Here is a 16,037-nt window from a genome sequence, read left to right on the forward strand (position 1 = left end):
ACCCCACCTTCTGCCCTAAGCCTCCTGGGATAGGATCCAGGTCCCCGCGACCTGGATTACAGGATAAAGCGGTATAGATAATGAGTGAGTGAGAATAAAGAAACTGAACGCTGTTTTCTTACTCTACTTTTTTTTGCAAATAGCAAGTTCAACATGTGGATTGCAAACAATTTGGATCCAGCTGTTTACCAAAGGGGCGGCACGGTGGTGTAGTGATTAGCACTGTTGCCTTGCACCTCCAAGGTCCGGGTTCTATTTTCGGCCAGACTCGATTCCTGTCTCTTTGTGCATGGAGTTTGCATGTTCTCCCCGTGCTTGGTGGGTTTCCTCTGGGTACTCCGGTTTCCTCCCACTTTCCAAAGACCTTTAGATTAGGCATTCCCGAATTGCTAGTAGTGTATAAATGTGAGTGTGTGTGTGTGTGTGTGTCCTGCAATGGATTGGATTGTTTACCAAAGGATAAACTCTTAAAAGGGCCTTGCCAAAAAATCTTGCCAATATAAAGGGTCGAGCAAAAGGATGGGTCACGTGACAAATGGAAACGGCAGCTGCAGCTAGAAAAGTTCGAACTGGAAAAAAAAAACCTGCCAGCATTCTTCCAGCCAAGAATATAATACTGAATATTAATACGAAATGAAATGAAACGATGATTTGATCATTCCTGTAGCACTGGCGTGTGTTAAATCTGCACTTTGCGCCGACAGTGTTTAACACCGGCCCTCCCCCGGGGAATTTTAATCACGTATCATTAGCATTCAACTCTCGGCGTGCTGCGAGAAAGCGGGTCTGTGTGTGTGTCTGTGTGTGTGTGTGTGTGTGAGAGAGAGAGAGAGTGAGAGAGTGAAAAGGCTGATGTCTGCTGGAGTGTGAAGGCATGTGGAAGAGATCTTTTTTTCGACTTGCAGTGCTACGGTAAGGGAATCTAATTTGCTTTAACGGATCGGATTCACACTGAACCATAGCATCTGTAGTTTTGCCGCATTTCTGTTGTTGTTGTTGTTGTTATTTATTGTTAATCATTTAAAAGTGAACTGATCGTCGGTGTGTCTGTTGCTGGATCTGGTTACATTGTTTCATTAGTCGCTTTCATTTAAAACCACTTTTATGTGAAAGTGAAATAAAAGTTACTCTGTAGTTAGACTAGTCCACAGACCAGCTCAACCAGTTAAGTGGATGATGGTGGGAGAGACAGAGCGCCCTAAAGGTACACCCTGCTGGACTGATCCGGCTCGGCACAGAATCAAAGACATCTGCAGCACTCTGGTGTCACTTGCTCTATCCGTTCCAAACCCCAGCTTTAGAAAGCAAAAGTCCTGCCAGATATTTCTATCTATTAACTAAACCAGCTGAGTCTAATTAGCACAACTCTTCATCCAGATAGGCTTAAACTAATTATTGAAATCACCTCTTTGGTGTGTTTAGAGGACTATAATGCGGTGGCATATGCTGTCTCATTGTACAGTGGTGGCCAAAAGTATTAAGTCAAAAAAGCTCACTCACTCATCGTCTATACCGCTTTATCCTGTAATCCAGGAGATTTAGGGCACGAGTCACCCTGGACGGGATGCCAATCCACCGCAGGGTAAACACACACATACGTGCACATTCACACACTACAGACGATGTGGGAAAGCCAGTATGCATTTATTTTCGGACTGTGGGAGGAAACCCTTCAAGCACAGGAAGAAACAAACTCCATACTCCATACTCTATGCAAACTCCATACACATAAACCCAAGCCTGAAGCGAACCCAGACCCTGGAGGTGCAAGGTGACAGTGCTAACCACTAAGCCACCATGCCGCCGAGACAAATCACATAAATAAAATAAGGAATATTAAAACAAATGAGTCCTTTAAACGTTTATGTAAAGGGTCAATCATGTTAGGTCACGTTGTTAATTCCTGATGACATCAAATTGTTCACTTAAAAAAAAAAAAAGGCAGGAGCTTGTCATCACATTGCAGAAGGTGGCTTTAACTGTCAGAAATGAGGTACAATCTATATAAATAAAAGAAAGATTTTGTCTGCACAATGGTCAGAACACACTCTTACAATGATTTCATACACTGGAGGACCCAAAACCAGTCTCAATCTCTGTCTGCGTGTCTGTTCAGCCAGATTTTATCACAGCATTACAAAAAACTGTTATAAAAGAATTTTAATTCAACTTTGCCAGTCTTTTGGTCTTTGCTGAAAGCCAAACCTGTGCAATGAGTGAAGTCAAAATGTTGAGTAGAAGGCAAGTTATGAGCAGTTTTGTGCCAGATTATAAACCACAAGTTTTGACAGCATACTGCATACTGTACAATTTGTGGGCATGTCTTAAATCAACCACTGAACAGAATTATTGAAATTTTTGCAGTACTTGGATGTCTTGGAAAATTAACCTGCACCATAAGTGAAATCTAAATGTTGAGTAAAAGCAATGTTATTAACGCTTATGTGCTGAATTTAATTATCTACTTTAAAATAGGCTACTTGCTTAATGTAAAAAAAACACCTGCAGGAAGTGTTCTTGGCTGATGACGAAAGAAGTACAACTTTGTGTAAACAAGGTGTAAGATACTCAGCCTTACAAAATTGTATTTCTTTGTGTTAATAAGTTAGGCAGAGGGTTCTGCTGTGCAGAAATTTAGGCAGACTTGTACATGGGCTTCAACCTGAAATAATATCACTGATTTCATTAAAGCAGATCAGCTTATTATTTAGCTTTAACCTTTTAGCTATTTCTACAAACTCTTTTCCCATCATTGACGGGTACTTACGCTAGTAAGTAATATGAGTAAATGTTACATCAGGTGTTAAACTGCACTTATACTGTTGTGTAAATGGTGTATAATTTCCTTTTGCTTTTTGGACTTTAGGAGAGAACTTTGTGGTTTCTGAATTTAGTAATGTATGATGGTACTGGATCTAGAGTTATTAATAAGGAAATGATTTTTAATAACTGTAAATACTTGAATAAATTGTATTACAGCTGATGACTCTTCCCAGTAAATTTGTATGATTTCTGTTAGCAGGGGAGAAATGTAAACCTGTTGGTTTAATAACTTTGAATCTAAATATAGAATATGGAGTAAATCATGGTTTCAGCTTTCTTGTTTAGAAATGACCACTGCATCAAGGCTAGCGCAACGAGTTCTCCTTTGTAGCTTCATGGTAAAGTACTTTTTTTACTGAAACGTTTTAACGAAAGACTGGATAAGGTTCTCAAACAAGTAATGCATGATTTCTGATTGTGCAATTTTTTAACACTTACAGTGTGCGGAGATATATATATATATATATCATTATTTTATTTATTTATTTTTTAAAGGCAGGAGTAGCTAAGTGGTTAAGGTGTTGGACTACTGATCAGAAGGCCTCCGGTTCAAATCCCAGCACCACTAAATAGCTACTGTTGGGCCCTTGAGCAAGGTCCTTAACCCTCACCTGCTCATGTGTGTAATAAGGGGAATGGAAGAAATCGAAACTATGTCCATGTGCTATAGACTGTGGTCAGGATGTGGATCCAGCGAAAGTTTTATTTAGTTTCATGAATCAAACCCTATACAGAACGCTAAACTATACTGTAGCAGTACTAATCAGTGTTGAGTAATCGTTTGTCTGATGGGAGATCATCAACAACTGGAAGAGTTTTTACAGAAGTTCATAGTTTTTTATCATTTCATTTACCAATTGTGTTGTAATTAGTGAAGTGGTGCCTTGTTAAAAATAGAAGTCAGCACACAAGTTGCAACAGAAAATCTTTACCCTGTTTCTGTACTTTATGTTGAAATACTATTTTCTTGGATTTTTCACCTGTGGAACACATTCCACATTTTAACGCATTTGTAATATAGTTAAAGATGCCATAACTGGTATTATGGCACCATCATGTTCAGACTGAAATTGTGACAGATTATTCATGTTCGCTTTCTTAATCAAGTGAATTATTAGAACCTACAGTAGTATGCGATTACAAGTCCAGATACCCCAACCCTTTGCCCTGTCCTGGGCAGGAGAGTTGGCATCCATCTATGCTCACCAGGTGGAAGGGACAGGAATGTTTCAGATGATAGAAAATGACGCATTTTTTTTGTATGTCAATAAGTTCAATACAGCTATCTTATCTATGCATAGTTTGCAGTGCCAGTCAGGAATGGTAATGTGAAGTGCCAGTGCAAAACAAAACACAGATGCTTCAAATTGATGTCATATTTATAGCAATGAATGAATCACAAATGTTTGTGTTATCACTGTTCTGTTGTGTTAACTGCTTATCTGGACCAAATTCCCAATTACTTGTGCATGATGACACGTGTACTGTATAGTTCCTTGTAGGAGTATTTAGATCTTTATAATGGCTGCTGTAGAATTGGGATCCTGTTTCCAGGTTCATTAAATGGACATCATAATACTCTTAAAGGATCCAAGTTTGTATCACTGTTTTGGAACGGTGGAGTTGAGACAGATACTGTACTTTTGGACCCGGAGCCCGTATTTTGTGTAAAGCTGAGTGCAAGAATTTGCATAGATCTTACAAGAATCCATAACTAAAAGTAGTTACTGGACTCCATGTTGAAATACTGTGTTTTTATTGCTCATCTGTGGAATGCATTCCACATTTTAAACCACTTGTAACATGGTTAAAGATGTCATAACTGGTAATATAACACCACCTATTCCAGTAGACTGGAACTATGCCAGATTATTCATTTTGACTTCCTTAATCAAGTAAATTATCTGAACATACAGTAGTATGCGAGTTTGGCAGTAAAAAAAAACCCTTAGGTGGAACATGTCTGGTCATATGAGTCTTTTCAGTCATTTTTCCTGTTCATTTGTCAACTACAGACAGGTAGAAAAACATGCAAACTTAAATATGCACAATTATTATTAGTAAATAAGCACAATCAAATTCATTAATGCTGTGCTCTTTGTTTTCACTTTCTTTCTAGTCAGTCCAGATTTATTGTGCTTTTTTTCCCTCTTTTTCCTTTTTGTCTTACAGTGCTTTATTGTGTGTTTCCTCTTTATCATGTCAGTCTGTCATCCGATTTGAGGTGAGAGGAGAAACTTGAGCACTTTTTGGTACAGTCCACGTGAAAAGCTGTAGATAAAAGTTAACTCTCTAAATACTCTATCCTTGTTTGAGGAGGTTAAGTGTATTTGTTTAAAAGTCATGCCCAGCTGCCTTTAATCGTGGACTTGGTAAGCGCAGAGTTGCACGATTGTTGAAGGGTTTATTCTACATAGACTTCTAGTCTAGCCATTATTGTTTTGTGCCTTGTGCATTCCAGTGTCAAGATTTCCATGACCGTAATGGAATCCAGCGGTCTGTATGTTTTCTGTATGTAAACCATATACTACAAACTTATTAGCTATACAGGATAACACAGGAGCATATCCTTTTCTAAATATGCATTTTGTTTATGAATATGGATTAATGGAATGCAAACTTCCCATTAAATATATAAAAACATATATATTTCTCACTTGATATTTGATATCTTTCCCTGGAATGTATTAGTATTTTGTGTGTTTATCTATCCATAATCTATCCATTAACATGCCTATTAAATATTTGAACTTATTAAAAAAACAAAAAAACAAAAACACTTTATGCTGCTGACACCAACCCAACAAATTAGGAGGTGTGTTCCAGTCAATTTCTTGTTATATGTTGCATTTCTCCCCATGCAGGTCTGACATATGAGTCATTTAACGGATCCCTACGCACACAGAATTTCAACTCCAAAAGTCCCTTTTAGCTCGTTTTCATCGCCATTCATGAGTTTGTAAAGAATACACAATGTGCTCAAGAGATGGCATCTTCAGGACCTGCCTCAGAGGGATTTACAGTTGCTCCTGGAAGCGTTCAATAGGAACCAACCAAAAAGTGAGCACTGATATTTTTGTTATTTTGAAAATTTGGTCATTTGTAATATTATTGTATGTAATGTAATAGTGTTTTCCTTTTAACAAACAGTTCTGCTGTAGCATGCATTATTTGGAAGTCTGATTATTGGAGCATGGGAATCTTTTTTTACAGTGTATCAAATATGAATGTATTTTTGGAATGTATTTAGTAATTTTGAAAACCTTGTGTGCAGTGGACTGCTTCGCTTAAAAACTGTTAAGCGCTGCAATTAATTTCACATCTAGCATGTCATGTCTCATCACATTATTCATGTTTGAGCGAAACTCAACAGAAAGGAGGCATGATTCCAGAAGTCTTAGAGAGTCAAAATAGGCTTCCAAATTCTTTTTAAACATCCACACAATAAAGATGAATATATGTTTTTAAACGCCATATTTAATTTATAGATTACCAGGCTTTTTTGTCAAATGTTTGAACAGGGAATTATCATTTAAGGTTTAGGAATGTCATTCAATTGTGTTACAGAAATTTGCTTTAAATACCCACATAAAAGACTTGTCACTACGTCTTAAGTAGAAGTTTAGAAGTAATTGACTCTTAGATCTTAACTATTTAAGAGAGCGGAGATTCTTTAAAATGAAGCTCTAGGTAAAGTACCAGTCAAAAGTTTAGATGCACATTCTAATTCAATGGTCTTTCCTGATTTTTAGTTCTATTTTTTACATTGTAATTTACACAGTATTTAAGGCAAAATATGCATTAATTCCCTTTGAACAGTTGATATTGAGATGTGTCTGCTACATATGCCTTTATAAAGGCTCTAATCCATCACCAAATTGGTGATTTTTGAGGCTGGGAACTTTAAATGAACTCCTCTGCAGCAGAGCTAAGTTTTGTTTTTGTTTTCCTGGAATGGTCTTTATAGCAGCAAATTTCATCCTGGTGCTTTTTGGGTTTTGCGAATGTACTTGCCAACACTGTTCTTGCAAGAATTATTCCAGAACAGCTGACCTTCCTATCAGTAAAATAAGTCATATATAATGACTTATTTATATCATATATAATATAATGCCATATGTTTTATTTCATAGTTTGAAAAAAAGTTTCATTTTAGAATGTAGAAAAAAATTTTAATTAGAAGGTGGTAAACTTAACTAGTACTGCAATCCATAACAATACTTTACAGGAATGGTTTGCTTTACAGCACTTCTTTGCACTATTTTTGAGTCATGTTACTTTAACACAGGAAGAGAGCAGTGTATTATTTGTATTTGTTCATTGATCCATAACATTTTACCAATTCATATGAACCAAATATGATGTTGAAAGATTGATGTGTGTGTTTGTGTAAAAGATAGAGTTGACCTGTTTGGCTGGTATGATGATAACGTGAAAGTAAGGTGGATTGACTAAGGAATCATGTAGGAACTTGTACCATCCTTGTTCTGTTGATCTTCTTTACAGTGTGCCTGCTGCTGGTTCAGCTTTCTCTCTCTGGTGACCATCCTGACCCTAGGCTGGATTTATATCTGTTTTGTTGCTTATAATGACCGTGATGATGTTAACTGGTAAAAATACACACAAACTACATAAGCAGTTTATACAAATGCCATATTTAAGTGATAATAATAATTTAAAAATTATATTTCTTCATGACTTGTCACTTTAACAGGAAGGCCTATACATTTCTCAGTGTTTGGGTGAACTGGTTCATGATTGTTGTTATCCTGTCTGCAGTATTGGCTATTTACTCCCTCCTTATCCTGGTGAGAATGCATCCATGGTACTTATTATTTTCCTTATCAAGTTCCTGTAACTTATTAGTTACTCATTGTAAAAAAAAAAAATGTTTTGCTTATTTCAGATATTTTCACTCGTCCACATTTCCATAAAAGAACCTTTGTCATTACACTGGCTGCATAAGGTAAAAATGTCTTTTTTTCTTGTAGTGTGTAAGCTTTTAAAAGAGTATAAGGTTTGAAATCGTTAGAAACATTTTAATTCATGACCTTGTACAGTGCTATCACAATATAAAAATGTATTCTGAAAGACTTTTTAGTACACATTCTGTATTATAGTGTATAAAAGGAAATTTTGAGAATATTCTTACCAGTAATATCTCAGATTATTAGATCTGATCTAGATTACTCCTAACCAATCATTTGTTTGTTTATATATTTCTTTTATTGTGTAGGTTTTCTTATTTGTGGGTCTGGTTATAGCCGCACTTGGCGTAGGTGGAATGAGCTTCAACTGGAAAGAAGAATGGTCCACTGTCTGGTTATCATTGCAGGTGCAGAATGGAAATAAATGTTATTTATGACTATATGTTGCATACTTTAGCAGCTAAGTGTATACATATACATTATGTATGTGTACATAATAATACAACTTATGTGTATAGACATGCATATACTGTGCAAAATGTAATTACAGCACTTCTTTGCATGTGCCTAAAGAAGCATTTTGTTGTACCACTGTCTCTGATATTGTGCCACTGTATTGTACAGGCCACAGCTCCCTTTCTGCATTTGGCTGCTGTTGTCGCTTTGACCATCATCAGCTGGCTTGTGTTCCAGAGTTACTACAGAGCTCGTAAAACTGGTGAGTACTTCCTTAATATATTCCACTGAAACATGGCAGTGGCATGACCTTGCTAGTGGCATTTGTGTTATCGATTGCAGTTACTAAAGATCCATTCTATTAATAATATTCAGAGCTGTGGTAATGTTCATGATACTGTGTTAAATCATGGCACAATATGCTTTTCTGGGATATTTTGTATACTGTGGGTTCTTTTTCAGGGTTAAGATGCATTTATTTATTCTTAGAAATAAAAATAATAATGATTTATATTTCTATTAAAAATAGCAGATAGAAGAAATATTTAAATAATACAATTAATTTTGAAGGTATCAAATACAGTCTGTGAAATAAAGACAAAGTAAATAAAGTACTGTTTTAAGCGCTACTTGCTTGGTTTTTAATGATGCACATTCTGGAAGTCATTTCTATCATATCGTCTACATGTCAGTATATTGGCATGCGTAGTATGTACAATTCTCAAGTGTATTTCATTTCATCATAATATTCACAAGCACTGTACATGTTTGTTAAATCATGTTGGTGGACTTTGTGTTGCAGTTTCTAAGCTCTTCATTATTGGGGTGTTCATGGCAGTTTTGCTGGCGGTTTTCCTCAGTCCTCTCTTGATCCGTAGTCCATGTCTTACTGATACACTTCCAACGAAACCCAGGCTTGTGGGCCATCGTGGTTCACCTATGGTAAGTACAGCTAAGTTAATCATGTGGTGTTTGATTTATTTTTACGAAAGCAGTAGTCTCTATTATGTTACATGTGTATTCACTGAACAGGCTGTCTCTGAGTAGTGGTTGTGTTCTCATGTGTTCTCATCTTCTATATACGTTATTCTAGTGTGACAACTTTTCGTGTCTCTTTGTCAGTTTGAAGATTATGACAGAGCTAATCATTTGTGGTTATTTCACCTTTTGGCATTTTTCCCAGAATGTACGCTAGTTAAACAAGGTGGTTGTTTTTTTAATTTGCTGTCTAATGTGGGACTGTTTTTCAAATCTGGTGGATTTATAGACACAGTTTGCTCTACTGAGTTCTTTGGACTTGGGACGCTTTAGTTGCAGGTTTAGGAAAATTTAAATGGACCAATTAATATTAATAAGGTTAATATATTTAGAGATTAAGATCATTATAATTTAATTATACAGTATATATTGTTAACCTATCCTTGAAAAACCTGTGTGTTCAGCAAGCTCCAGAGAACACTCTTATGTCATTCAGGAAAAGTGTGGAGTGCAACGTGGTGGCCTTTGAGACAGATGTGCAGCTCAGGTATGTTGAATCCAAGTCAAATATTTTTACTCTTTGTCTTGCCAATGCTTTCTAACATATTTTTCCCCCCTTAAGCAAGGACAATGTTCCTTTTCTAATGCATGACCAGGGTAAAAGGTTTCTGGAGAGGACAACTAATGTGAAAGATGTTTTTCCAAATCGAATGTACAACACAAGCAGTGATTTTACATGGGAAGATCTACAGAAGTTAAATGCTGGTGAATGGTTTGTCAAGGTAACATAGTGAATTTTTCCATACTTTTGTAGCACTCTTGTAAGGCTTGTGAGATAAATCAAGTGTTCTTATGTTTATACAGACAAATCCATTTTGGCCAGGGTCTTTCCTTTCGGAAAATGACGCGTATCTTGCTCGTAATCAGAGCATTCTATCACTTAAAGAACTCCTAGATGTTGCAAAAGAGCACAACATTTTTATTATCTTCGACTTGAAGAATGAGAATGATGACTGCAATAGCACGGTTAAGACCATACTGAATTCTAAGATTCCTCAAAATTTGGTAAGTTGAAGCTGTTCCGACATACTCTGTTGTCCAATCCTTGTTCTGACTTTTAGATATTCAAATCGAATAATAATAATGTCAAATCGAAGTACACAGCTGTAATGGCCATGTGCAAGCTTTTTTGCTTGGTCTCTCACAATCCTGATATGCAGCTTTTTGTTGAAGGTTTCACTCTGTAATATCTTTCAGATATGGTGGCTTCCTTCAAAGTGTAGAGCAGATGTTAAGAACCAGGCTCCAGGGTTCCTCCAGGTCTACAGCGAGTATCCCTCAAAGGAAATATTTCTTAATATTAAATACAATGCTCGAAGTACGGAGGAGATTAGGTGTGTACTAAAAGTGTTTGCACATTATTTGAGACAAGCAGAGACATGAGGAAACCAAGTCCCAGAATGTTGCTTTAAAAAAGGCTGTAGTTTGATACCATGAGGAAATTCCATGAGAGATATATGGCTTAGATAATATTTGGATGTTAGTGCATAATGTAAAATGTCAGAAAGTGTGAAATATATATATTTTAATGCATTTGCATGCTTTGATGGTCTTTTCTCTCAAAATCTGTTTTGCTCTTGTTAAAGGATCATATATGATCCTTGAATATATGAAAACTTTAGAGTGCAAAAAAGGAAATAAGACTTTTTTTCAAATTTTGATTAGGCAGTTAATTTAATATCCTTATCTTGTTGCCTGTTTAATATACAGAAATTTGACAAGCCATAATGTGAAAGTGAACCTGTGGGTGGTGAACGAGCGCTGGCTTTTCTCATTACTGTGGTGTGCAGGGGCCAGCTCAGTGACCACCAACACATGCCACGTCTTCAAAGACATGTCTCAGCCTGACTGGCATCTGGTAATTTCCAGTTTGTCTGTTAAACTTTCTGTCCTCATCTAAAATGTATGTCAAAGTTCCAAAGCATTGTAGTGCACTTCAAAAAGTTATGCAAGACGTTTTCATTGCATTCTTGTGACAAAGTAATCATTAATCTCGTGTGTGTGTGTGTGTGTGTGTGTGTGTATGCTTCTCAGGCTCCTTATGTGTACAGAATTATATGGATAACTGCTGATGTGGTATCATTGCTGGTGATGTTTATCCTGTTTTTTATCCAAGGGTAAGCTGAGTCAATATCAGTAATATTTTCAATAAATATATGTTTTTATACATTACTAAAATGTCTGCTATTTATTATTTTTAAGTTTTCTGATTGCACTTATTTTTTCCTTGAGTGTATTTAGTGAGGAAATGATTATGAAATAATATGTTTAACTCTTTTTGTACAGGAAAGCAAGGAACCAGATTTTTGTCCTGGAATCAGAAAGGACTGTCCCACTTCTTAACTTCTAAGTAGTCCTAACACGGAAGAAAGTACGGATTGAATTACTGCTGTAAATCAGACACACAACTGGGATAAACGGTGCCAACAGGTGTCTTTCAATTTACAGGTTTTAATTTGTGACACAATAACACGCTCACACATTCAGTACAGAACAAAACAAAAAGATTAAATGTAGTTTTTTATATTTTAGTGTCTTTTTCCTTACTGCCAGACCTATTCATGTAATCAGGGAACTCGTACTAAATTAGAGAAGGACACCTCTACATTACACAATTTTTTATTTCAATGCAACATTTAATTTAAGTATTTTTTATTAAAACATTGTTTTGCTTAATTTCAATTACAAATATGATTAGGCATTTACCTAAAGCTTACAATATGAATTGAGATAGATACATAAATGTATGTATGTGTAGATACAGTATGTGTGTGTATGTGTGTCTTTACTAATGGGCAAGTGTTTAAGTTTTTCTTACATGCGTAGAAAGTATTTTGCCTCAATCCCAGAATGTGACTGTGATCTATAATATGTCTTTACTACAAGAGGGTATCATACTGTAGTCCTGGTTATAACTGGGATGAGCAGATATGTCATTATTTCAAACCTTACAGTCTGATTATGTTTTACAGTTCAGTCTAGTCTCAGTTGTAGGTTTAAATATTTAGGGCCACTGATATAGTTTTGTCTGTGACTCATTTACTGTAAAAGCTGCTCCTACTGTTTTGGTTGGGGTTCATTGTTTTATTTTATTTTTTCTTTTGATAGTGCATTTCAGATACCACTGGGGTATGGGATTTAGGTGGCTTATGATGGATTTATTTTTGTATCTCTACTTGTCCTAAACCACAATCCAAAATTTCCTACCATATACATAAGAACAGAATTAATAGTAAGTCAGATGCATTATATTAATGTAATGCATCTGACATTACATTAATATAATTAATAATATTAATGTCCACTGTGCCACTGCTACCTTTTACTACGAGGAGCTTTTGATCTCTGCATGGAACCATAACAGTGGCATCTTGGTTGTAGTTCACAATTGAGAAAAAGAATAAAACCCCTCTAAATTTGTTCACTTCTGTTAATTTTGTTAACTTTTCCCTGACTTGAGTTTAATGCACTGGGTTTAGACCATTACACTGTACACAAAATGGAGTAATGTACAAAAGAATCAAATCAGAGGTGTACTTAGAAATACCTTAATTTGTCTTAGACATTTTTATAATGACAAGTGAACTCACTGTATGGCTAGTCCATGATGATTCATGTGTCCTTATCTAGATTCTAATAAATATATTTGTTTAAATAAATGTGGGGTCTTTCTTTATCTTCCAAGATTCACTAAGCCCCTCAAATACATCTTTTCAAAATATTTTCAAACGGCTCGTGGAGTATAAAAGCACTCCCTGCCTGCTTTTACATACAGTACAGTACTGTACATGAGCTCACAGATGCCCATGATTGGTCCTTGTTATAAACAATCTTATAAACAATCTACAATCTTCCAATGATGTGGGTGTGAATGTCCTGTTGTACCACTTGTGAACCAGAATCATGTTATTTAAACACAAATAACTGATTTAAATCTAAGTGATAAATACAGTGTTTACTTTATCCCACTATCTATGTAAACCATCCACCTGTATTTCCTACATTCCTATCTCCATCGTAGAATAGCCATGTGTTGTCTGTTTGGAATTAATTCCATCGTTTTATCAACCAAATGGTTTATATAATATACAGTGTAAATAAAGGACAAAATGTCAAGAGGATCAGAAAGTGCTCTTATTTCTCTCCATGTTAACAAGTAGTGAAAATAATCACTTATAATCTAACTAAGGTAACCTGAAAGTAGATTTTGCCAACATTTTTGATCCATAATGTTTATATTAGATGACAATGTTTATTTCTTAGGGACACGGCTAATTTGAGTAACAGCTGTATTTCAGGTGTCAAACCACTGGACTCTGTGGGGCCAATCAGTGTATGAAAATGATGTTTCCGGCTGTCCAATCTTTTACAATTGATACTGATGAATCCTGGCATTGTCATCCTGGAATATATCCACCTGCCAACAGATCTATTAATGAAGAAAAAAAATATATTATTGGGCACATAATGTTAATGTACCTGACCAAGAAAAGCAACCCCAGATCATAACACTGCCCCCAAAAAGGCTTGTACAGTAGATACTAGGCACGACTGGTGCATCACATCCTTGGCCTATCTTCATAACCTGATGCACCTATCACACTGGAACAGGGTAAATCTGAAGTACACTCTTTCTGCTCCCTAGCAAATAAAAGCCTTTTTATATATATATATATATATATATATATATATATACAAAATAACCTCACTGATTGATTATGTTAAGGCAAAACATTGTGTGCTTAATAAGTTTCCCTATAAATAAAAAAAAAGCTGAGTTTCTACTGTTGTTTTTTAGTTGGCTAAGTAATAATTTCACTAAGTATTAATTAATACTTTCCGAACAAGCTCATTCAGGATGTTTTTCGGACTATATTTCTTCCTCAAGGATGATGGTTTACCACTATACTTCCAAGTTTTTATAATGTGTTTTTCTACTCTTAACCTAATTGTAGTAGTTTTAGCGAGTATCACCGTCGTTGTTTTATTTGCTTGATGCACGCCAATAATTTGACCAGAGTAGCAGAACATGTCTTATAACATATTTATTCATTCGGGAGACTAAGGGCACGGGACAGGATACACTCTGGACAGGGTGCCAATCCATTGGTCTCATCTCCTTTTTTTTTCTTAAACAGAAGAGTTTTCTCCTGACAACCCTTCCGAAAAACCAAACTGTACTTGTTCCATCTAATTGTGCTGTCATTGGCTTTAACATTTAACATGCTCAGTGAGGCCTGTAGGGTTTGTAATTTAATGGCAGGGATCCTGACGAATGAAAATATATTTAACACACTGCGCAATGTATTGATGTTGTTAAAGCAGCTGCACTTCTTAAGACCATGGTTAATCTCACCGAATGTAAATGTTGGGGGCTTTTAAATACTTGATGCTACATTTGAGCTGCTTTTAGAAAGCAAGCTCCTGAGAGCCCATATACAACCAAGCTTTCTACAAAAAAAGAAAAAAAGAACATCTAGTTTTAAATAAATAAGTATTGAAATAAACACACTTCACAATATCTATGAGTATCAAGGCTGTATTATAAATATTTACATAAATATTTATTGTATTTAATATTGACAAACTCCATGGTTTTAAATAGTCTTACTTTAAAATTGTATATAATATATAATATAAATATAATATTGTAGCATTTTTCGCCGCTACAAAGGGACTTGGAGAGACGGGTGAGCTTCCTTGCTGCCCAATGCAAATGGCTGGGAGTATTTTATTATCCAACAGCACGTAATCACAATAATAGAACATTTAATCACTTTCATAAACACACACACCCCTGGCCGAAACCACTAACCCAAACACCTTTAGCCCATGGACCATCCCTAACACACGTGCCCGCAAAGTCCGCGGCACCAGCAACTGAAAATACTCGCCAGCGCCGTACGGCCGCTCCCAGTGGCGATAGAGTAGGCCCCCCCGCAACGATAGTCTGTCGAACTGCGAATGGAGCGCTTTCACCTCTAGGCCCAGGTGGGCGACCGCGGTATACTCCGGTCTCCGGCCCGCTTTAACCCAACCTAGTACCTGCTGCAGCGCCGGGTCCTTCTCCTGCTTGGCGATCAGCTGTTCACAGTCCAGCTGTGGCACAGGCGCAACGACTATAGGCGATGGTTTAGGCTCGGACGGTTGGTTACCGACGGGGGCTCCGGAGGACTGCGCAGGAAGACTGTCCTGACTCACGGGGTTCGGAGAGTGCTCGACGTTGCAATCACCCGCGCGCGCTTCCACCCTCTCGCAGTACCGACAACGCTCGTTGCTGCACGGCCGGCGGGATAAAGCATCGGCGTTAGCATGCAATTTCCCCGCTCGGTGGTGAACGATAAAATCGTAATCTTGCAACCGCTCGAGCCAGCGCGCTAACTGCCCTTCAAGCTCCTTAAAGCTAAGCAGCCACACCAACAAAGCGTGATCGGTCCGCAGCAAGAAAGACTGCCCATATAAATACGGCCTAAAATGTTTAAGAGCCGCGACGACCGCTAGCAGCTCGCGCCGTGTGACGCAGTAGTTCCTCTCCGGTCCAGACAAGGCGCGGCTGAAGTAGGCGATAGCACGCTCTTTGCCCTCGGAAACCTGAGACAGGACGGCCCTACATCGCTTGCGTCCGTGTCGAGGATAAACGTACGAGACGCGTCAGGATATCCGAGAACGGGCGACGTGACCAGAGCTTCCCGTAACTGGGTGAACGCTCGCGCGTGCACCCAGTCCCAGCGAAACGGCTGGTTCTTTCTCGTGAGCCCGTGCAGCGGGCTGGCGATCGTGGCGAAATCTTTT

At 37.2% G+C, this 16,037-nt stretch overlaps 1 protein-coding gene across 1 annotated transcript; it reads left to right on the top strand.

Annotated features, from left to right (window-relative positions):
• Positions 1–791: 791 nt before the first annotated feature.
• gdpd2 (glycerophosphodiester phosphodiesterase domain containing 2) lies at positions 792–11,767 on the top strand. The gene is made up of 15 exons (XM_053505325.1): positions 792–912; positions 5,688–5,883; positions 7,330–7,433; positions 7,538–7,631; positions 7,730–7,789; positions 8,060–8,158; positions 8,376–8,469; positions 9,010–9,149; positions 9,650–9,732; positions 9,808–9,967; positions 10,050–10,250; positions 10,443–10,579; positions 10,956–11,103; positions 11,280–11,362; positions 11,532–11,767. Exons 2-15 carry the CDS (start codon positions 5,797–5,799, stop codon positions 11,593–11,595), a joined length of 1,554 nt encoding a protein of 517 aa, XP_053361300.1. The 5' UTR covers positions 792–912; positions 5,688–5,796; the 3' UTR covers positions 11,596–11,767.
• Positions 11,768–16,037: the final 4,270 nt, after the last annotated feature.

Source organism: Clarias gariepinus, chromosome 10 (genome assembly GCF_024256425.1).
Source record: "Clarias gariepinus isolate MV-2021 ecotype Netherlands chromosome 10, CGAR_prim_01v2, whole genome shotgun sequence".
Classification (NCBI taxonomy): domain Eukaryota; kingdom Metazoa; phylum Chordata; class Actinopteri; order Siluriformes; family Clariidae; genus Clarias; species Clarias gariepinus.